The 25280-nt window shown below is 37.3% G+C and overlaps 1 protein-coding gene across 1 annotated transcript in view; it reads right to left on the reverse strand.

Annotated features, from left to right (window-relative positions):
- The window catches only part of L3MBTL3 (L3MBTL histone methyl-lysine binding protein 3), a 76751-nt gene that overhangs the window by 38929 nt on the left and 12542 nt on the right, over positions 1 to 25280 (reverse strand). The window contains 9 exon segments of the mRNA XM_050314731.1: positions 4104 to 4255; positions 4791 to 4882; positions 6358 to 6493; positions 8026 to 8130; positions 11711 to 11802; positions 13962 to 14046; positions 15368 to 15509; positions 16490 to 16649; positions 18847 to 18958. Of these exon segments, the coding sequence (XP_050170688.1) occupies positions 4104 to 4255; positions 4791 to 4882; positions 6358 to 6493; positions 8026 to 8130; positions 11711 to 11802; positions 13962 to 14046; positions 15368 to 15509; positions 16490 to 16649; positions 18847 to 18958 (1076 nt within the window).

The following is a 25280-nucleotide window of genomic DNA, read 5'->3' on the forward strand; positions in this document are numbered from 1 at the left end:
GCACTACTTTGCGTGAAAGGAACATGTGTGCAGTTCAACAGTCCTTAACTCACGGCAGGAGAGCACATCCCAATGGCAGACTCACACATGGGAAAAGACTTAGTATTTTTCTGTTGATCATTTTCAGCTCTGTTAATTTTTCCCAAAAATCTGTTCTATATAAACAGCTCATTATGACTAGATCAAGAGAGATGGATAATAATGCTAGCTGTTGAAAAAGTTAATAGGCAATTATTTTAGAAAAATATTTTCCGAAATAGGTCTCCACATGAAGCTCTGGACAGACTTTTTTAATAAATAGTCAGCATTTCCTTTAAAATAAGCTGTATGTGTTATACTCATTTTCTGTTTTGAAATAATTTCTGATTTTCCCTTTTGGGGAAAGAAACCTTTTAATATTTTGATTTTCACTTTGTTAAATGTAGATACAATTTGTAATGCAAATGTTAACTATAAAAAAATGACTCAGACACATGCCCCATACACCCATAAGTAACAATATACCCTCAAGAATCACATTTATACAAGTTCTTGATTGTGAGATGTCAGTAATCAAACTGTGCATAAAAAAAAAAAAGAAAAATACAAAACCCATCCTGCAGCCCCATCTAGTGCATAATTGAGAATACTTCATCACTGGCAAGTATAAAACTGGTATTATTTTACATAACGACCTCCCAAAACATGGTCCACGTGATTATGGCACACATCCAGAACTGGTACAGCAACATTACCATATTTTCTATTTAATGTCTGATAAGACAGCTGCACTGTGATTTGTATAAAATTTTAGAGCTTCAGGGTCAGATAATGGTTCATTATCTATTTAAATCATTAAAAATATGCACCATGACTCATGGTTCTATAAGATTGTTTTATCTCCTTTTTGACATAATATGACCCCTTGAAAAAGACTGTTCTTTTCAAAGACAGAGTGGAGCAAAGTCAATTATCTAAAAAATGAAACAAGTAGAGCACAACTTGTAAGGATTTAGCTGTTAGCAAAGTAGTAAATACTGGTGAAAAACAAGGCTGGCATCTTAGTCTCACACCAAAATCCAGTATGTTCCAAAACTCAGACTGATCAGAAAATGGTTCAGAAAATCAAAAGTTGATTTGTTTCCATGAGACACTTTAGAAATCAATTTTTTATGCAAAGACAGAGAGGAACAGAGCAATGAGTGAGTGACACATGGCCCATCATATTTTATCACACTCCTGGTAAGCTGATCCCAAAAGCTCACTGTACCACCTTCTCTGCAGGGGAAGTTCAAAGCAAGACAAGGATGATTGAGGGCAGCCAAAGCTCTGTGATGCAGCAGGTTTGGCTGCAGCATGTCCAGCAGTGGCCACTGCTCCACTTCTTCTGTGGGTAAGCAGCAACAAGCTGGCGCAGCTTGACCTCTTTCATAAGCTCTGGCTGCATTTGGATTTGGTCACAAAAAAAAATTAGGACACTGAGGCAACAAAGATCTGTGTGTAAGCGAAACTGATGTAAGAGAATGGAGGAATATAGGATGGATCTGTAGTTGATTCACGGTCCTGATATACTCAAAGATTCCCAACACTATTTCCAGATTCACACACCAATAAGAAAATTCAGAAGTTCCATTCAGAAGAAATGCCTTTGGCTTTTGAAGAAGTATTACTTGTTTCATCAAAAGAGATGGGACAGACAGAAATAGCCTGAAGGCATGTGTCGTATAGGTCAAAATTCTCCTTCGAGAAGTCTTAAATTTGACAATTTTGTTCATTTTTCTTCCATCTAAAAGCCACTATCAAAGGAAAACTTAATAGGATTTATAATACACTGGAAGTATCATGATAATGCATTAAAGAGTTGTTGTAATGACTAACTCTAGCCAGACTACTTATTTTGAACCAATAATGTCTTTTTTAACACTCAGAAAAAAAGAAAGAGTATATTCAAGCTGAATGCCTGAAGCCTAAAAAAGCTTAGGTGATGGTTTTTTACTGAAGTCCAGTAGAATCAGTCTGTGAACAGGAAGTGTTTTTTTAACCTCAATGAGAAAGTTCAATCTACTCTAAGTAAATCACAAAAGGTATAAGGAAAAAGGTGTTTGTTTGAAAATCACTAACATACACTAAATACATTTTTTCACCTTCATTATAATTCTGAGGTTGAAACTTACATGCAGGTGGAGGTTCTGCTATTAGGTAATCTCAAAAAATCTTGTTGGTTTTAGTTACAGACAGGAGTTGGTAGACATGACATTTATGCACCTAAGATATCTTAAGGTCCCAACAAACCTGGTATCTAAAATTAAAAATGTAAGTGAGATGCATTCAGGTTGCATTTTCAGGCTCTCTTTTGGTTGCTGTTCTTTTTTCTGATTTTTTTTCCTTCTTCCTCTATTCACTCTTGTCCTCAAGCCCAGCAATGCAGAGATGTGGGTCACACTACTCAGAATTTCCATGTACAGTACTTCCAGTAGCATCTTCTTGCTACTTCTTGTATTTTATAATTTCACCAAAAGATCAAAACTTAAGTTTGACTTCAGTGTAAATACAGCTCCAATGATTTCTCAAAACCTACAGGAAAACCTACAGATTTTCCACTTAAATTTTCCCTCATCCTTTAAGAGGGTATTATTTCACGTATTCTACATATGAAATTCTGAAAACCCAGTTCAGAATACTGTAATTGCAAAAATGTAAAGCCTGGTTATGTACTTAAAAACTGCTTATCCCTCTCCTGAGAAGATTAGCGGACAAAATTCCTGCTGACACTGGAATATTAACAAGCCTGAAATTCAGTGTATGTCTGCTATATATTGTGCAGTATTTTAGAAAGATACCTATGCCACCTCTGAACACTACAGTTATACTGCATCGTGTTTCCCCTAAAAGCCTTGCCAAACTGCCATTTTAATTATTAATTAATGTCATAACTGTTTTTATTAAACCTGCAAATATGATGAAATTCAGAATAACTTTTCCCAGTCCTCTGTTTCCTGATGCTTTGTAGAGGAAATGTATGTTCTGGGTTACTTCTTCATGGAAATAATTACTAATCTTTCTTGGTCTTTGACTCATATGGCTTATTACCTCGATATTCAGTTCTTGACTTCACCAAAATGCCTGTTCACCACTGCTTCAATAATGCAGTCATACTACAGTTTGTTTGTCACGCAGGCCATGCAATTATTATGTCAAGAGATGGACTCACAAGGTTTTGAAGTTATGTGATAGCTTTATGTAATTTTCACTGACACAGTGCCTAAGCAGTCATCAAATACAGATGAAGAAAACTTCCTTAATTTCTTTTTATAGGCTCAGCTATACAATCAAGTTGCCACTGATGAATCCCAGACACAGGCATACAGTGCTCTACCTGTTCTACAGTAAGTTACTCTTCAAAGACTAATATATACTACATTGCTCTGAATGATCAGCTAAATGAAGATCTAAGTGCAAATACAAACTTGCACTGTGACAGCCTAAATCTACTCCATTATCTTTACGCTCCTGGTATGTCCTTCTCCATCCACTGACTTTTCTGTATAGATACACAAAGCCCCTCTACCATCCAAAATGCAGAAAGGTCATCCCTAACACAAGTCAGGACAGCAGGATCCCAGTTTTCAGTGGAATGTAGAACATGGAATACTAAAACCAGGTTTTGCCACTATTCTGATGCCTTATAGAAGATGACTAAGGTTCAATTTCAACAACATAAGTGAATCAAGAACCTTACGAATAAATGCAGCCTTTCTTTCAATTTACAGTTATATGTAAAACTAATTCCAAGTACAATTACGTTATCATAGTGCATATTCTGCACTGAAAATATCAGCCTCAGAGATAATATGTAACTGAAATAAGAAATCAATCCACAACTCCAGATGCAGCAGCACACATCAAGATTCATTTAACACAATCTCAGCATTTTTTACATGCAACTTGACGCAGGAAATTTAATTCCTTCAGTCTGCCACTAAGACATACTTTGGTGGTCATAATTACAAATCTAGCAAAAGTTGGTATGGTAACTGTTTTGACAGTCTGGAAAGTATCACAGTGCTCAAAGCTAACGCATTTCTGATAGGTCTCACTAGGATACAAAACAAAAAACATCATACCAGTAGTCATAACTCTCATCCCAGTTGTCAAAATGAACCAGAAAACGATTGTCCACCATGTCTGTTACCGTAGCAACACAAATGAAAGTCGGGTTCTTCTTGTCTACAGCTTCCAGCTTCATCCCCACTCGAAATCCCGATGGGATCACTGTCTACACAGAGAAAGACATTTAATTGAAGATAAATACTAGAAATCCAGAAATCTCCCCAGTGTCCACAATCAATATATTCACGTCATTTCTAAGTTTCCCAATTAGCTGTTCCAACAGTGGCAGCAGCCTAATTAGTTGACATGAGAGACGCTCAAACACAGAGACCTGTAGTTTATAAAAATGAAAGTCCTGAATGTGCTGCTAAAATTAAATGCATTAGTTTAAAATCTGTCTTAGATACTCTCTCTGAAAGACCATGGTTGTTGCACAACATTACGGTGCAAGACCCATCTTAAATTTAATTTAAGATATCATTTTTGAATGTATTGGAAGTTTAAACAGATTAGTCAAAATGTAATGAATCGGAATTGCAGAGGTCAGCTGTAGCAGAGATTGTTATTGAATTTGCTGTAAATGTTTTTGTCTTAAATTTCAGGTCTCAAGTCTGCTGTCACTGAAACATGCTATGAGTCTCTACTACATACGTGAACAAACTAGGAACTTTTCACACCATTAGTACCAAGTGAGTACTTACTGCATTCTGGTTTTCAAACAGTGATTTAGGAGCAGCTTGAGCTTTGCATGCCTTCAGGTAGGAGGGCCAGCTGAATTCTTCTTCCTTATATCCTATGTGAAGGTCATAAAAGAAGGACAAGAAATGACAGGTATGAGACACCAGGTGCATGTATCAGTAAGACACCATTTTTTTACTACCTTCTTACTATCAATTTTTATTTACAATTTTTACTATCTTCTTCCCTTTGAACAAACATCTCCAAGCAGCACAGGCTACAAGCCACCTCTCTGTCTCTCCCCAAGAAAACTGCACCTTACCACTTACCTGCCTTGCAGGCACCAACTAACTTCCCTTTGGTGGTGTGACTGACACACACACAGGCACTCCCTAGCTTCTTTTCAGTCTGTCGCTTCTACTTCAGAAAGAGCAAAAGACCTACAGATCCCAAACACCTCTCCTCTACGTCAGTCAGTACAATAAAAAAAATCACCTCCTCCTCCAGACTTCACCCTACTAAATCCTCAGGCTATCAGCAATACAGCATGATCACTACTAGCTTTAAAACAAACCCCCTAGGTTATAGAAAAACAGTTGCTTACACAATCAATGCTCCTTATATATTCACAGCGTAAACTGTCCCCTGCATGGACTTTATGCATTTTTTATTCTGTGTATACAGCACTTGGAAAGAAATCTAAGTTTTTGTTGATGAAATGCTCTTTTAGTTTCTTGGGGGAAAAAAACACAAGAAATTCATAATATATTGAACTGCATAAAATAATCTACAAGAAACCATTTGCAATTCTAATCCACAAAACAATGCCAAGAGTTGGAAGCAAACAGACTCCCTTCTTCATTCTTCTGTTATGTAAAAGTTATAGAAACACCTATTTTAGTCAGTATGTTACAATCCAGCAAAGCGAGATCAAAACCACAACAAATTTCAGTGAGTGACTGCCTTTACCAAAATGTGTCACCTCTTGACTATTTAAAGTATTACTCAAATATGCCAGAGACAACTGCTCTGTTAACCTGAGAATCTCGTATTATCTGAGGAACTGCCTGCCACTCTTACCTTTTTTTCTCACTACTGATCTATTGATTCCTCCTTTTGTCTTTATTTCAAACTTGCTCTTTGTAGAAAGAGTAGTCTTTTATTAGTCTGTGCCAACATGTGTACAGTAATGGTGATCAATAATCAATAACAAAAATGTGCTAAGACCTTCCACTACAGGATTCTCAGCTGCCTATGAGACCTCAGTTTAAGTGTATGTGTCACCAGTATCCTACCATCTTACTTGCAATAAGCACTCATTTAGGGTCTAGGTTTGTTGCTCAATTTTCTTTCCTAATGCTTTATGAATGATTCTTATGGTCCATTTTGTTTTCTTGGTTTCTCTGAATTTCCACTGAACAAAAAAGGTAGGATTTTGACCTTGAAATTTTAGGCAAGACTTAGTGTTTAATTTGCCATTTTCAAATACTCTTGACTAAATGAACTATAACATTTCTGCCCCCTCCCCCCCAAAATTACAGCACTGCACAGGTAGTCTCAATCTCAGAACTATGTAAAACTAAACAATACCTTTAGGTGGATGAAGCTTGTGACCTGTTTTTTCACACCATCCAACAGGATGAATATCTGCAGAATCTGCGTTCACCCAGAAATCATAACAGTCTGGGTATCCATCAAAATGGAGTCGTATTCTGTAGCCGCAAACCTAAAAGCAAGAATTTTTACATTTGCTCAATCCAGCACTGGATTTGAATAAATTCATTTGATAAAATGGAAAGAATGAAAAGACAAAGCTATTCTCAGTCTGAGTGCGTCCTCTTCTGGTCAAAAGAATTAACTAAAAGCTGGCTATTGCCATTAGTGTTCAAAATTTGAAAATAGTTCAACCCAGCATCAGCATAAAAAGATAAACCCCACAAAAGAGCATGAATACATCTGATACAGCCATGGACAAAGTGCAGATAATTATATTCTCAAGCTATTCTGATTAACTGATATAGAAGGGAGCACTGAACATTAACAATGTTTGAGAGGCTCTCCAGAGAGATACTGAAAACTATAACTAAAGATGAGAAGTCAGTCCCTCAGAACTTCATTATTCCATGAAGTAGTAAGTTAACTACTGAGAGGAAAACAGGAACAATACTCTCTCTGTACAAAAGTTCTCCCCATCTACCCGAGTGCCAAATGCCATAAATTTACTGCAGTCATCAGTGAAAATCCCTTAACATCGAGGTCATCCTATTTATATATTTAATTTGTACTCTGACATAACTTTCAGTTTGTCATCTCATAATTCTGTGGAATTCAAGTGGAATTCAGGTAATTCTGCTGTAAAACATGACCCATCACCTAGTGCCAAGCACAGAGTATATAGGAAATACTCAACCACTGACACATCATCCATAAGAAAATGAAAGAGACATCCACAGAAATGGGATATGACTACAGGCCACAAAGAGATCCAGAAATGGGAACACAAAAGCCTAGACTATTAAAATATAAACTGCAAAATTACAGCTGCCTAGAACAACAGTGATATAGAGCAAAGAACCTACCTGTTTCCTGTTTCCCCATTTTAATTCACAAAACAAATCCAGAAACTTGGTAAAACTATGTAAAAACTAAAGTAAGGTATGTTTGAAAGATATACAAAATGTATCTGAGAAACAGGTTCTCTATTAAAAGTAAAGAAGCTATTTATTAGAAAAACTATTTCATAAACCACAGCAAAAAGAAAAACTGAGTTTACATTTTATGTTAACTTGCACACGTTACAAATATAGGCAATTTTTGAAGCCATCAGACTGAAAAAGTGGTAGCACAACAGCAACACAAGAAACTGTTTATTTCTATCAGTAAATGAAGCAACCGTAAATACTATCAAACTTGTATAAAACTGCTATATATCAGCTGTCATACCTATGGGGGTTTTTTATTTATTTTCCCTTTTAAATATAGATTTAAACTACGGAATTACAGATAAACCCACACACCATCCAACTAGTCTAATACTGTTTTCTCTAGCTGTCTATGTTAAATATATGTAAACAGTCACTGCTTCACTGGATTCTGCATATTCTTTATATGTCTGTCAGGCAGAATTATTACAGCCTTATTAATTTAAAAGCCATCTTCCTACATACAGTTTTTGTCTGCCTGTTAGGTAAGAGAAAGCGTTCTCATTTCAGTCTCTTCTGTAACCCTGCTCCATGGCAGTCTGCAACCTCTACTTACCTCAGCCACTGTGAGAACACAGTATATCGACTGGTGCTCGGGATCCACGCCCTCCAGCTTCATCCCTACTTTGAATCCATTTTTGTTGTATGGGAATGACTGATACTGCAATGGAAAAGAATAGTTTCAGTACTTCTGAAAGTACCAGAGAAAGAATATCTTCATAAGGAATAGAACAATGATTATTTATTATTCATGTTTCTGAGTGAACTAATAAATCACTTTAAAATAAGTTTCACATCTTCAAAACCACAGAGCGGGAAGGAGAAATTGATGACTCTGAAAAACACATTGATACGAGAATGACTTGAAACTGAAGAATATGTAAGAAAATTAGAATCAGCAAAAGAGCCAGTCAAGAGAAAGAAGATGACATGATTTGTCTTCAAATTTTTTCACTAATTGTCAATAAAACCTTTTAATGATTTAATTATTTATTTTTCAGATTGCACAGTGACACTGACCCCTTCCTGGTAGACATCATTCCTATAATAATCACAACAATGATGCTCTATTTTGCCTTTTCCACATCTCAGGCCATGAAAGATGAACTGAAAGGCAGAAATATGAAACACTGCATACAGAGAAGGCCTATTTGATGTCCTTTATATGTTGAATTCAGAGTAGTTTTCCAGGAGTATTTCTGCCTCATAGGAACATGACTACCCTTACATCATATTACAGAGAACCCAGAAGAACATCTTTAAAAAACAGAAAGCGAAAACAAGGCTAAGCGAAATGGATGTTTTCAATCAGAAGGCATTAGCATCCCTCTGCTAAAGATGAAGGAAGGTAGTAAATATTAAGGGTAATTGGAGGGAATAACTGAAAAAAAAGTGACCGAAACTGAGGACAGTTTTTCACAGGTTTGCAAATTCACAGCCCAACAGTTTTTATGTTCCAAATGGTTACAGAAAAAAACACAGGAAAAAAACACAGGAAAAGCATCCTAAATGTTCCCCCTTCCTTCTGTTCCTGCCTAAAAGCTACACATTCTCCCCAGTCAACTGCAGTATCTCTTCAGTTAATGGGAAGAGAAGGATACCAAGGGAGGTACTCAGACAGGTATCACCTACTTGGAAGGAAGGGAAATCTCTGTTTGGCAACTGATACAACTGAATAATAAACCCGGTAGAAAAAAAATGCAGTGCACGGTATAAGAGTGGGAACATGCAATCAAGCGGTAGGGAAGTGGAGAACCAAACCAGTTTAAATCGGTCTGCGGTGGCCACCTAATAGATGTCTAATCACAGCTTTAAGTCCCTATCTAAAAATAGCTTGGAACATTTGCTAGACCTCAGTTAAGGGATCAGAGTACCTGACTGCAGTACGTGCATTTGAAAAAGTTATTTCATCCCAACATCACCACACTTAATATTTTTATTATCAATGAAAGTTTAATGGAGTTACACTATGCATAATTCTAGATACTTCTTCAAAAGGAATGCATCAAGGGGAGAATTTTTCTTGAAAACAATAAACTGACACAATAAATTAAATACAGTCCATATTGTTGCACAGTCTTGCAGGTAATGACATCTACATAATAAACAGCTTACAGACAAAAAAAAACTCAGTGAAAAACTGAAATTCTAGAAATATTGACACGCTGAGGAATAATGGTGAAAAATATAATGGAAATTTTTCAAAAGCAAGCACAAGTAAAATTACAGAGAGAGGGAACAAAAAGTCACACATCTATTATTTCACTTATTATAATAAACATTACTGTAGAAACTGTACAAAATTCTACACACAATACACTAAAAATTAAGCAATTATCGCACATGTATTTCCTGAAATTTAAGACATGAATTATTTATTATTCTTCCCATTGTCAAATCTAGAACTTCTAGTTTGGTTTCTGTTTACAGTCAAATTAACAGGCAAATTTTAGAAGACTAATAACCTTAATACTATTTAACAGATTTCAATTTTGTGCACAATTCTCAATACATCACCAAAAGTAAAGCTATGATAAACTTAATAATCACACATTATTTTTACAACAAACATTTAAAGATATTTTGTTAAGGAGGGATACAAAGAGCAAGTAAGAGGAAAGGTTAAAGTCAACAAATGAGCAGACAGCACACTGAGGAATAGAAGGGTCAATAACTTTGTTTTAATGGCACAACAGCTTGTCAGACACAGCTTAGAAATTACTCGAAGTACCAGGAAGTGGCAGGGACTCTCCATCATCCTGACCATTTCTAACTAAGGATACAAAAAACACAGTGAAAAGTACTGCTTCTGAACTGGAAAAACAAAAAGAGAAAAAGAGTAATTCTCACAATGAACACAGAAATAAAAGGATTCAAAATCGTTTGGGTTCGGCTGGGTTTTTTTTAACATTTCTGTACCTGTGGCTTGCTTGTTCATCTGTAAAATGAAGAAATATTACCAGGCCAATTCTGGGTGCTGTTAACAACTCTCTTTCTGCTACAGGCTTTAAATACTGCACACTAAATTAAATCCTTGCATTACTCAGGGGTTAAAGACTTTGAAAGAAACTACTAAGTAAGATGCACTGAATGAGAAAGGTACATGGTGGAGAAAAGTACAGGAAACATCGTGTAACTCCAGACCCAAAAGGCTGATATATGCCTGTGTGCTGCTATAGCATTTCATGGAACTTCAGACAGGCAGAGCAATGCTTTATGAATGTACCTTCCCACTAAGACACTCATTATACAGTTTGTTCTCTTGTTAATTTTTGAACCAGTATACAGGACAAGGGGATACAACTAAGGATGGTCAGGGAACTGCTGCTCTTGCATCTACAAATCTATGGATTCTGTACAATGCACTCCTAGTTCTTCACTTTTCTAACTCAGTAATATCTAAAAGTGCCAGTTACAGGTCAGCATCATACGCATGTGTAAGCTGAAAAGCTAATTCCCAAACAAAAGATTTAATAGTTGAAATATGAAGCCTACAAAAAGAAATCGATGCAAGGAACAGACTACAAGTAAGAACAGAACTACCAAAAAAATAACATAGAGCAGAAGTACAGTAGTTGAGACACATTCACGTGTCCCAGGTTTTGCAAGAGAAGATAACAGCATGGAAACTTTGTGGATTTGCATATGGAGCTCTCTTCCAAGTAAGAGAGACAGCACTAGCAAAAGTACTGAAATGACAGATGACAAAGACTATCATAGCAGGTAAAGGACAAGCAAGATATGGTGATGTGACATCCAATCAGATGGCAGGCAAAAGGGGAACAAGACAAACTAACATCTGATGTAGTAACAAAACATAATGTCAGCAGGAGCTGCAAAAAAGACAGGTAATATAATTGAAGCAACAAGCCAAAAGATGATCTTTATACCAGCTTTCTAAACATATTTAAAGAAAATTACATGGCATGAAAAAGTGTGGGTACGTATCAGATTTTTAGTTTTAGAGATCAGAAAGGCTAGAACTTGTAGATTTTGGAAAAGCATCTGCTTTCTATAGTCTGATTTGACAGCACTCACCTACAACAACAGAATTCTCTGAAAAAGAAGAGCAAGGTAACTCATATTTCCCACTCTTGATGATTGCTGATGGACAGAATTATTTTATCATGTGGGTTTTCCTCCAGAGAAATGTAAAATCTTCAAATTATTTTTGTTTATTGATTTCCTATAAATTTTACAATTTTAGTTGGTTGACTGACTTAAACTTCAGAAGGTCATACCTCTTTAAAAAGCTTAGTAGGTACTGCAATGGCCCTTTCTTCCTCCAGATAGGATGCCCAACACCATGCTTGCCTTCCTTTAGAAGGTACAGCTGTAAAGAAGCACACAACAGTGAAATAATTCTGTAACTATTAATGTCTCCAGAAAAAAAACCAAACAACCCACAACCCTTTGAAGTATCAAATCTACATTTTATTAAATGGACTAATGGTGTTGCTCAGGACTTCTTTCAGAAAAAGAAGTAGCTCTGTAAGTTGAAAGGCATTAGGAACACGAAGGTTCCTGGTTTGTCCAAAAATACTTCCAGCAGTTCAAATCTTGATTAGTAACAAGAAAAAGCATGTTCAGGTGAAAAGAAAAGCTTACAAAGTCTGGTCCCAACCCTTTTCATTACTGATTCTAAGAAGCACTAATGTATACAATTTACAATCAGTTCAAATCATAAAATATCTCAATATTTTATTTTTTTTCCCCTCAAGAATTTCTTTTACTGGAAAGCATTCAACTGGATAGCACTCCTAACATGTTTTTTTAATCACAGTTGAAATACACTGTTCTTTAACAGTACTTACAATGTTTCTAACCTACTCCATCACTTTGTACTTTGATGGTTTTGGGTGGAGAGGCATTTCCATGCCATCAGAACTGTTACCACTGCTTTTTCCCCCCCATCATGTCATTAGCAGATGACAGAAACCTCCAGTTTCAGGTTTGCTCATATAATGTGAACACTTGCATACCCTTGCATAGTAATTGCAATATTGCCTACAGTCCAGCTTAACACTGACTACAGTCACATCAGTGAGTAACAGTTTTCAGGCCTTGAAAATAAGGCACTAACTGCACTAGCAATAGCCAGGAACTTCAAAAACAGATGGCCTGTGAGGTTGGCCATGTATGTATTTACTTTTGTACACTTCCACTCTGCTTTACTGATCTTCACCTAAAATGCCTCCTCTGCATATGCAGCTTAGCATTTCAGACCATAAGCTCATGCTGCCACTAGGATTCATCACCAGTTCACACTATGGTTCTGGCTTGATCCAGACTGTAGGCTACTCATGAGAGAAATAAATCCCTTAAGTAACAGTCTGGCTAAGCATTTTTATTATTAAAACATGAACCATAACAATAGTGATGCCAAACTCTCCAGATGAAAGTTCATAATGTAACCAAAAGATAAATTTCAGAACTACAGCAATCGCTCAACACTATTAGAGCACACTCATCTTATTTGGGATTTACCTAGTTTTTATCTGTTCCATGTAAGAGATTAGTGGGTCAGCACAATAACACAGTTTCATGCTTGGTTCTGAATACAAATTGGTCTTTTCTACTATATCTCTTGTGTTGAACTGGTATTTTCCCAAATAAAAATTAAAAAACCCCAATACAACAGAAGAAATCTGTACAGATCATTCTGTCAGTGGACAGCAGTGATTTCCACAGAGCATCAGCTTTGTGCTTGTGTCTCACACACTTCTTATCTCTTCAGCTTTGAAAACAACTGTAGAAATAATGTTTCAAGAGTGAAGGAGGGGCATCTTCCATCACTTTGTATTGCTGCATCTTCAATCAGTATTTCATCTGCCTAGTGTGCATCAGAGCTACCTGGAGTTCTGTTGACTAGTGGCCTGGCAACTGCTGTATCTCCTCCCTACCATAAGAAACACTCTGGAGGGCAAGATGTAGGTCTGTGGTTAGTGCATCACTGAGGTATCATAGCAGTTGATTCTCCAATTCTTCCTAAAACTATCTGTCATACAATTAGCTTGAAAAAACAGCACTCATTGAAAATATGTTTTATTATGCTGCTTGATGCAGTGTATGTCCCTTTGGACTGATTACAGCAATTATTCCTAAACAGTTCCATAAATGTGTCTATTTCCATCATATACTGAAGATGCAAAATTGATCCCCAAGGAAACAAAAGTAAACTTCCACTTCTGTTTGATACATGTCTTTCAACATCTGGGAACTCAATGGGTCTGACTTCCTTTAATACTGGCACTCTCTAGAGGGATGAAAAAAACAAACCTAAAACGTACATCAACTGCATTTACACTTACTATATCCTTCTCAATGCTGTCTTAAAATTTACTTGCTATAAATAACACACTGGCACTCTCTTTTTACAGAACTGAAAAAAAAACATTCAATAGGGAATACAAATTCAGTGAAACAGTGCTGGTAATACAAGACAGATATTACCTAAAGAACTGGTAATTTTTGTTTTGTAATCTAACTTACTTTGTTTCAAAACTGTTATTTCCCCTTTTCTTTTTCTCCTGGCTCTCTGCGAGACTCTCAAGATCCTTCCTTCAGGTTTGTCCTCCTAAATTAGAAAAAAGAAACAAACACACAAACAAAAAAAAAACCCCAACAGTACAGTAAACTCATTAGTTTAGAAGGCTGGGTACAATAAAACTTGCAACACCAAAGGTTAAACTGTGACTTCATTTAAATGGCTACTGACCTAGCTCTCCCCTATCTTAAACAAACCTGTAGATGTCTAAGCAAAGCTAGTGAGCCATCAGTGACAAACCACAGCAAACACAGTGAACATGACAGACAGAAGGTCTCTCCTGACCCAGTACTCAGCCTTGCCTGACCCAGGGACAGATCACGAAGCCTTCAGCAGGCCTCACTGAGACACTGATAAATGAACAGTATCTTTGATATGTTCATGCTTCCCAAATAATTGAAAGGAAAACCTCTCACAGCTTCAGTCTATTTTTCTTCAAATGTACAATTGCTTTATTAAATGTAAAAAGGATCAATCCATTTTATTTACTTCACTATTTGTGTATTAACAGTTTTGTGAGCACCCAAACAGATGAATGCAGTAAATACTCATTTGGGAAGGCAGATGGATGAAGGTAAAGGTGTCCCCTGACTTTTGCCTAATACACTGCTATACAGAGAGCTGCAAATTCCCTTCTGACAATTCTAGTGTCTTCAGCCTTTTGACCATTTGGTGGTTCCAGAACTCTCCCCTTCTCCCTCAAAACTGTGCTCCCTCCAGTAGTGTTACAGCTATTGGGAAGAAAACAAACAATGCAGGGAAAAAAAAAACATTATGGGAAGGTACTGTGGTAAGTTTTTTCTAAAACGAAGAACATATTCCAAAGGGGAAAAAAAAACATAAAAAGATGCCCCAGAGCACATTACACTGCAACACAACAGAAAACTAAATCTCTGGCTGTGATTTTCTAAGGCAAATTACAGTAAGAATATCCAAAGTATTCCCTTCTTAACTGTAATGTAGCTTTCTTTGCAAAATAAATTATTAGTCTATAGTTATTTATTCATGTGCAGAGTGACAAAGTAACAAGTGTTGAGAAATATGTACTCCTGTTTTTCCGTGCTGAAGACATGGTAAGTCTAGGTTAGCATCATTTTTCCTTTAAATTCTTCTTGTTCTGTTCTTAAAAAAGCACAGAGAAGAGATAACAGCTCTTATCAGTTCATTGTCAATAATTACAATTTACTAGTGAGGCATAATTAAATTGGTAAATGAACCAACTACTTATCGTGGCTCTGAAATAGTGATGCAGTCACTTCTCTTTGTAGATTGATGAAGTTACTGACGTTGCAATATAAGGCAAAACTCCAACCAAAATACTTGCAGGAATGGGTTTATTATGCATACTAACAATTTCATCGGAATTCTCTTTCTTCTCTCCATTATCCCGGGACTCTTCTTTGAGAGGTAACTTTGCTTTTCTTTTCCGAATGCCTTTAGAATCATCTTCCCCATTGCATTCCATGCTGGGATTTTCCTCCTTTGGTTCTCTACTACAATAGTAACACAATGACACAAAGCCAATATTATTCAACTGCTAATATTTATAAAACAAGTAAAAAGCAAGTAAATTTAAAGGTCAAGTACTTGTGGGTCCAATAGTATTATACCAAATATACTCTTAGAAATACTACCGAAAATTACATCTGTCAAAAGAATTAATCTGAAAGACACACAACAGCAATTGCAAAAAGAAAGCTGTCAGCTTATGTTGAACAAGTTCTGCATGTTTTAAACAGTGTGTCTTTTCCCATGTATCATCATATCTCCTGGAGAAGCAAACTGTGAAATGTTTAGGACTGCAGGGCAGTTTACAGAGAGGAAAGAAAAGGTAATTGTTAAGACTGACAAATCCAATTGGAGAAAGCTGGTATGTGACTGTACAAATTGCTAAACAAGAAATCAGAACAGAAAACTTTGAAGCAATTAGCTAAAAATGAAGGAAAACACAGAAAATCATAGATGTTAAAACCTGCCATAATGTAGCAATATGCAATACAGAATGGAAAAACTAACACAAACATGCCTTTATGATGAGATGAACTACACTAGCTGAAAAAAAAAAAAAAGAACTGAGAAACTACAGTATGCTCATGTTTTCACTCACTGTCATCTATAACACAGCTCTTACACTTAATTATTATAGTTAACTTACCACCCCAACCATCTCATTACTGATTATCTTAATTCCAATGACTATGAAACAAGGTGGGAGTCTGACACTGATTCATGCATCCGATAGACTGTTTTACTGCTTGCATCTCACAGTAGAACATAGCACACTGAGCAAAAAAGACTGCCTTCAACATCAGTGTTAGACATACCAAATGTTAAGGTATTTACATGAAAAACAGTGAAAGAACATTCTGAACTAGTTAAGACACCAAAACATGGGTAATTAATATCTCCCTTTGCCCACCACTTTTATATTTTGTCAAATTCTTTTTTTTCTACGCTTTATTATAGCACCTACTTGTTTTTTACTTGCTGGGCACATTTCTGGCTGCAAAATTTCCCTTCAGGAACAAATTCTTCTAAGGTACCATAGCGGTAACAGTTTTCACAGAAAACAAGTCCATCCACTTTTGCAGTTTCCTTCAACCTTGTGGGGATCCCTGTCTTTTCTGAAAAGGCTGCACAATGACAAAAGTTAACTTCGCTTAGGTAAAGGTGATACATTTCCAACCATCCTCTGCAGGCCATGCCAAGCAAACAGAAAAACGTTAGCCACACCACTTGTCAGAATGAAGAACTAGGAGTTAGTGTTTGTATGGAGTCCGCATTACTGACAAGCAAGTTGGGTTTTCATATTGCACCATGAGAGAGGAATCCACTGAGTATATGATTCTGTCACAGTGGCACACTGACACTGCTTGATGGGGCTACTTGCAGAAGGACTGATTTTTGTGACAGGCACTGTGCTGACTGCCGACAGTCATCACTGCTCAGAGTCCATGACCTCATCTCCTGCTGATGTGCCTCATTTTTGACCTATATTTCGGAAAAAAAGGGTTGGGGGGAGTTATCTTTCATTAGATGAACTTATTTCTGGAAGCAAATCGCTGACTACATTCTACAGTCTCTCGTAGCAGTAGCTATTGCTCAACCTGCCTGAGGCCTACCAGAAGTGAAAAATCACTAAACTTGTAACAAAGCAATCTTCAAATACTAAGTTACTCACTCATCCAAAGCTACAATTTCCCCATAACAGAAATGTAGCCTAGGAAAGGATGCAGTTTATTTCCCTCACAAGCAAGTATGAAGCACTGTCAAGTACTCCAGTTTCTAGAGCAGGTCATTGTCTTTGCACCTCCCCAAAAGACAAATTTCAATCACAAACTATTTATTTTGCTTAAGCACTTTACTGTGTTTGAAAGCAGAGTCAAATGAACTCTTGAATGCAGAATATCTCCCCTAGAAGGATATATAATACAAGTGTTATATTTACACACCAGCATCATTAGTGGTTCAAAACAACTATTTCCTCCCACAACGAAAAATTTTAGCAATATTTTTATTTTGGGGGAGCACTAAATTAATCAATGTAAGGTAGTAGCAGAATGCTTATTTGGTATACTTACATGTCCATAAACACACCTTAACTTAGTAGAAACACTATTTTTTTAGGTTTCTAGGGGATGCAGTTGTCCGCTTTATTGCAGGTTAACTGTGATCTCTCAGTCTAAAGAGAGAATCTGTTGTGCTACTACACTACCACAATGTTGCTACTCTCATTGCAGATTTGAAACCTGAGTAACTATCATTGCCTTGGATACAGACCTACAGAATACATCTGTATACATAAAGATTCAGACCTCACAGAGAGGGTCCAAACTACTTTCCCACTGGTGTAAATGATTCACCTATTCACAAAAGTCACATGACAATTATGATTTAATAGTGAGGGAGTAGTAAAGGAAAGCTCACTGACTTCACTTCTCATGCTTATAGTGATGATTATTAAACAAAAATTGTGAAGTCTGCTTTTCAAAGAACTTACAGAATGTGTATTTTAAAAGAAAATTGTTAAAGTGTAGTAGCAACAAGGAAAAAAAACCTAGGTAGCTGTAAGTAATCGCAAAACCAATTATGATATTTTCATTCATGCTGGTCCATAATTAGTGGAGTTAGTGTAACAAATTGCTGTAATTTATGATCATGTAAACCAACTTTCCTTGAAAAGAACAAGTGTTTCCTTCACCAGGATTTTAAATCCAGGAAACACCTTATTTGGTAGACGGATATTAAAATTATTAGAATTTTACCATTCAAGATAAAACACAAACTGTTACTACATGCTTTTACTACTGCAAAATAGCACAGTCAGCAGCAGCAAGGCAACTGCAAAACTGCACATCTAACACTGACATAGGTAGTAGCAGCTGAGCAGCAGCCAATATCACGTGAAGGCAGTTTGCAGTGCACAGTACTTCGGTCACAAATGAACTCTAAGCAGTTAGTAAAGTCTGTGGGCAGTCTGGAGAACCAGCTCAACAAAAATTACCTCTAAAAACTTCTCAGTAATTTAAAGAAATTTACTATTTTGCAAATTTAATAGAGCAAAAATATCAATTTTAAATTTAGAAAAAATTACCATTAGGAAGAAATTGTGGCTGTAATTGAACTTCAGATGTTTAACAGTGGAATTATTTCCTTTTAACTTCAAATGCATTCACATGCCAAGCAACAGGTAACATCACCAGAGATACTCTGTCCATTAAAGCAAGTTGTTTTTTTTTTTTTATTTGGAGGGGGAAAGTTTTAAGAAAAGCTGATATATTAAAGAAAATACAATCTACTATAGAAAATGTTTACCGCCTCTTAACTGACCTTCTTGAGCAGTTGGAACCATCCAGGTTGTGGTAGCAGTTGCCTTTTTAACACTTTCCATTTCAGTTTCATCTGTAATCACTTCCAGGGCCCCAAATTCATTGACTCTAAACTGTAAGATAAAACAAATGGCATAGACCACAGCAAAAATTTACTAAAAGTCTCTTGGAGTGCCTGCTTCCATTCACCAATATAGTTATTACATGGTGTCCTCACCATATTGCGTATTTTCTATGTGTTTCTACTTATTCCCATGGAATTTGAAACAAGCCATTCTTGCTTCTATCAAACATAATGCAATTTCGATATCTAAAAATATTTATTTGCAACAGATGCTGATAGAGATGCCTCCACATAGAGATAGATATCTAACTTACACACAAGAATCAAAAAATCAGCAGCATAAATTCATGGGAACATCCCCTAACTGTATGCTTTTTATTGCCAGCAAAATAATGCACTCCAGACACTGAGTATTTTTTCTGAGGAAAAGGGAGCTGAACATCACATACCAAATGCTTCCGAGTGCAGAAATTTCAGCATCCTCCAAAAACACAGTACTTCTCCACTATAAACTGCAGATAAACAAACATCTCAAGGCAGTTTATGAGCTGTTTAATTACATGCTGAATGTGATATTACTGTCAGCCGGAAGCAAGGCTCAACAATACCCCTCATGCTGTGCTTACATTGGAGCACCAGGAGTTATAGCCATCCTGCTGCCAGAAGAAGTTTCTTCCCAATGTAGTAGTGATTACAGCACTACCACAGGAAAATCACTTCAGCTTCCTAATCACTATGTGGTTTGCAGGCCCAGCTGGTTACACGGGTTCATCTCAAGGCAGTGTTATATCCCTGATCCTTTGCTCTGAACAGCAAAGGGGGGTCTTTGCCACAGTGTCTGTACAGAACGTGTCTGTATCAGTGAGGTACTCTCACCAACAGCTTTCAACAGGGAAAATTATGTCTAAGAGCATCTTCCAAAGCTCCACAGCACCCACTGAAGAGAATACTCCTTCAAGGCAGTGGCATGAAGCCTATTTTTTTCCCCAGTCAAGCAACTTTACCTTGGGAAAATGAGAAGGGGAACAATTGCCTGGCTCAACACTAACTCTCTCCATGCCTCCAGAGGCTGTCAAATTAATCACTTCCACTCACTTTGGACCCCACTACAGTTCAGTACTGAGAACAAGCTGTTCTGGCTGAAAGCAAAGGTGAGCCCCGTAATGTACATACCACAGCAGTGTGCTTTCAGTAATACAGTCCTTCCAGCCTCAGCTTTTACAAAGAGCCAACAGGTTCTAAGGAATGTGAACAGCTAAGAAATAATAAGTTGAGGGAAGGGAGAGAAAGAAGAGGTCCTCACACAGTCATATGACACTTGAAGCCAAGATTTTTATTTGTGATCAGCTATGCTGTTGATAAATCCCTATGGACTGAAAGACCATGAGTTCAACTTTGAAAGGTGACCAAATGCAGCAAACATCATGTGCTCATACTCCAGTTTGTTTACAGACATTCATGCATGTTTCACTCAAAGAAACACAGTAGAGTTACCATTCAGAAGAGGATCCCTGTGTCTTACAGCTGACTTACACGTCCCAGTCTTGCTCCTATTTTGGTTAAATTCCTTTTTGCTATTGGTGCTTTGCTGCCTCTGCAACAAGTGGATGCCCTTCTGGCTTTGGAGGGCTGACTGACAGGCACTAAGCAATGAAAGACAAGTGATCACAGGGAAGGCTGCTCCCAGCTACTCTTTCACTGGAGGCTGTTAATGGCAGCAAGAGCCAAATTATTATGGAAGAAGCTCTTCAACAGTCAGGCCACCACACTAAGTTGGTCTCACTGACAAAGAGAGTAACACCTTGCTACTGCCTTAGTGGGCACGAGGGCACGACAGTCCTACTGGGCCACTCCTTGACAACTGTAATTCCTGGTTTTGCCTTCAGCCTCCCCTATATCAGTCAGAGGACTCCAGCCCCTGTTTGGATGCAAACTTGAATTCATGCCTGCTTTTGCTCCCTACTTCCCCAGCTACAGCACCAGCATGAAGGTGCACACCAAGCTTTTCATGGCTAACCAGAACAATGCCTCAGACCTGGGTAGTCATACTTGTTTTACCTGGGGAGGGAAGGCAACAAACAACTTACGATAAAGGTTAATTGCTTAAAAACAGGATAAATAGATGTACAAAGCAGCATGCTGCACAAAGCCATCACGGGATAAGAATTGTCAGAGTAACATGCCAACTAGTGTCTACTGTAGGAAGCAAGTAAAAGAAAAGATCTAGGCTAATGGTAGTTTATATGCCTATGAAAAAATTCAACACACTACTCTACAGTCTATACTGCAAGTCCATTCCTACATTTCATGTTTTACTTTCCAAGTATTCATACTAATTTTATACCCATTTTTTCTTAAGCCAACATTACCCTATGGATTACACAGCTCTAGTACCCTAACACTTACTTACTCTTTTGGTATATGATAAAGCAAGGAATTATGTACCCCCTCAAACCTGATTTTACTGGGCTAAGCACAAGGTTGTTCTGTTCTTATGACAATGGTGCTCCATTTCTTCTTGTTCAGCCTGTCATTTTTTGCCCACCATGTGCTGTGCTGAACCATGGAAATCCATTCTCCCAGGGAATATGACTAAGCATAACACCAAAGGTGGACTGCTGCTGTCTCTCCTCCAGCGGGTTTAGAACATTTCCATTTCTAATGGAAGTTCTTTGCCTTATCATGCTGACTGGAAGCCACTCTGTAGTTTTATGTAGGGGTAATTAAATGTTAAAAGGACTTTCATAAAGGATTTCATAAAAACACTCGAGTATTTGTCTCTATGTGGGATTAAAAAAAATTTTAAAACAATGCAAAATGTCTATCATATTGTAGATTAATAATAAACTCAAACCTGTTGGGAACAAATATATACAACCTAGTTTCAAATTAAGTCCTCACTGTTGAATGTGTCTAATTCAGAGCAACAAAGACCAGACTATCAATGTTTGCTGTTACCTGTGCCCTCTTAAGAGTATAGAGCATCTCATCAGCTCCCACAGATTTCAAATCAGAATAAGAGTTGCTATCATTTTATAAAAGATAAAATTATTATTTGGGAGAACAGACAAAAGGAGAAACAACCAAAGTGCAAAGGATCAAAAAAAGAAGAAAAAACCAACATATGTTAATGCACAGCTTTAAAATAAATTAGAAAAATCAGCCAACACTACCATCTACTGGGCAAGATAAGGACAAAGAGTTCACTGCAGTAAAGACAATTGTTGCTGCATTCTGACATTAACTTCAGTAACAAAACATATCTTGACCCCACAACAGCATGATTGTGCATTAGCTTAGAAGAAACCTGCAAAAATGTTATTATCCATAAAGTAAATTGAGTACATGCTCTTTATGCCTATGAAGTAGTTAAGCTTAAAGTAGCAGAATTATAAAGTAGTTTGTCCAGAGGGCTGACATCTGAGACTCCAGTGATATAAGCCAAAGAACTACACTCTGATCTCTGGTTAGCAAACAGTTATCATCATTCTTGATGTTAATCACCATTTAATCACAGTGGTTTCAGTGGGACTGTTCAGATAAAACAGAGCTTTTCTAGCATTTTACAGTTCCTCCCCTCTTTAAAGCGAAGGAGTCATCTACAGACACTGTATTGTCCAAACACATCCCACTACACCTCAAACTACTTTTCACACACTACTTAAGTTGAATAAGTTATTAAATGCCAGAGGTTGTTGATTCAACCACTCCCCTATTCTCTGGCTGTGTGATACAGTCTTTACCTGCACAATCACATACTATTTTCTCCACAGAACCCCTGCCCCAGGCAGGGGTGGACAGCATTCAGAAAAATGAGGCAGCTGTTGGTATTTTTATACTTTCTTCAAGCGGTAAAGCCAGTCTTATTTACTCTACATGGTTTGAAAGCAGAATGACTGTTTATTTAAAAAAAAAACCAAACCAAACAACAAAAAGAATGTACCTAAAAAAGCTTTAGGCACTCTAGCAATTACTGTTACAATGCAGTGCAAAGTAATTCTTGAAACAAAATTTCTGTTCTCAGCCACTTACAAAAAAAACCCCAAAAAACCAACCAAACCTCTTCCTAGCTCTTCATCCTTCTGAGTAGTCTGCGATTAGCGAAATGTGTTCCTGCACCTGACTATTCCCTTTCTTTAATGACGAGAAGGGATCCTGCCTGCACGTTACTACTGTGCAAGTATGGAAAAAGACAAACAACTAAAGTAGGATCCCAGGGTATCTAGGGCTCCCTAAAACAAAATCACCAGGGATTAAATTCCTCACCACAACCAATGGGCAGGGCCAGACCCACTCACTGGAATGATGTTGTCAGCAAGAAAGTCAAGCACTTCCACCAATATCAGATTGATTTTAAGATGCTTCAGTAACACTGTGATAAGCTAATCTTGAAGTAATGAAGGAGAACAATTTGCAGACAGAAGGAAAGTTTTTTTCCTGTCTGGGCAGACACAAGCAGGAAGGGATTACTACCAAATTATATCCCTCCAAAAATAAAAATAATAGGAACATTCTCTCATCACTTCTGAACTGAAAGCTTAGGTATACCATCAGAAAATACATACCTCTAGTAAGAGAGACTGACATTTCCCCTGCAAACCGCCAATACCTCGTCTTGTCTGCAGTAATGTTTATCTACTTTATTCTTAGACACTCCTCAGGCTCTTCTATCTCCCCCCATCCCACTCCAAATGCTCAAGAATTATCTTAGTACCAGAGGGCTTCTCAATGACTTCTCTACACTGCAAACTCAGTCTGCCTTATTATCTCCACTTGAGTAGGAAACTGCAGCTAAACAGACTTTCTTAAGGTGACACATAAATCAGCTACAGAGCCAGAAGTCAAGGTCTGCCAAGATGATGCTTATTGATCCAGAAGTTGACCCACAAAGCAACTCTGGCTCTGAATTATTTTGGCCGGAATATTTCTAAATACAAAACACTGATATCTCATGGGGAACTCAAGCAAGCAACAAATAAAAAGTGAATGGCTAACTGCCAAAGTTTTGGTTCCAGCGAGGTGTTCAGCACTGCACAGAAAGGCTTTGGTAGAAGCAAGTGCAGGGCTAAGCTTTCTTGTGTGGGATTTACCTGCACTCATCACAAAACTATCCCTTTTCCACCTCAAAACTCTCTGCCTGGTTATTTACAGGTTTAACAGCATCGACAGCAAATGATTCAGCAGATTTAGTGGTAAAATAACATGTGATCACTTAAGGGAAGACTACCATGACTACACACGAGGAAACTCAATAAAGATCCAAAGGTAAACCTAAATGCAGCATTTCTTGGCTTTGGAGTATTAATAATTTTAATAGTCAAATTTCCTTTCTGGTCTTTCTTTTCTTAAATAAGGTAGACTCTTCTTATGACAATGCTAAGTTTTAACTGAGAATGTATGGCAATGAAGCACAGCATGAGCTGATTAATTACACTAGGTTGCAACACTATAAAGTTAATTTCATGTGAAAAAGACCAGGCCTCTAGCTACATCTGCTGTGGCTCACACTTGGTCAGACAAAGTCCTGTCTACTTTGCCTTCTGCTCTCTGCACTACCCCTTACCACCTTCCCTGAAGCAAATTTACCTTCTCTCTGAAACAGAACCTTCCCACTGTAGGCAGTGATTTAACCAGCTCCCAGCAGCTGATGTTTCCTGTGGACACTTTCAGGGACTCTCCCTGAGAGAGAAATGTCTCCCCAGATTCAAAGTACAGCACGTGCCACTGTGTGAGAAGAGAAATAGCTTTGCACTGAAAAAGCACTGTACTTAGTTATCACCTGAGACCCTACTGGTATTTTTATAATAATATGAGAAAAGAAATAAGTTGTTCTCATAATCGTAACTATCTCAAGAAAGCTTGAACACAATTTCATAAAAGGCAGGTGGAAGGACGTACTTCACTGCCTTGAGTCACTGCACCCCTGCATCCAGGAACACAGCACTCTGAATCACTGTCCTTCTTTACAGCACAGTTGGAAATACCAAAAACCACTGACCATTATTCCACTATTCATGTTCCACTATTATAGTTGGTTTCCTACAATATCTGCTGCCCAACTTTATTTACAGGTTAATTTCTTCATCATCAAATTTTAATTTTTTTCTTTATGATCAAACACAATTTGCAAGCTGGAAATAATGACCAAAATTCAGTCCAGGCAGTATATAACTGCTCACTTTCCAAACACAGCACTAGAAAATGCATTAAGAAGTACTTCATAAGCTTCTGTCACTGCAGTAGGAAGTGACTGTAAATTATTACAGCTTTTCCAATTTAATGAGTACATTAAAATCTTGAAGCCATGGTGTTACTGTGTGCACTCAGCACATAGATCTATAAAAAAAGGAAAGAGAAAAAAAAAGAAGAGT

The sequence above is a fragment of the Myiozetetes cayanensis genome, unplaced genomic scaffold (assembly GCF_022539395.1).
Source record: "Myiozetetes cayanensis isolate MyiCay16 unplaced genomic scaffold, myiCay2020 scf2-11, whole genome shotgun sequence".
Classification (NCBI taxonomy): Eukaryota; Metazoa; Chordata; class Aves; order Passeriformes; family Tyrannidae; genus Myiozetetes; species Myiozetetes cayanensis.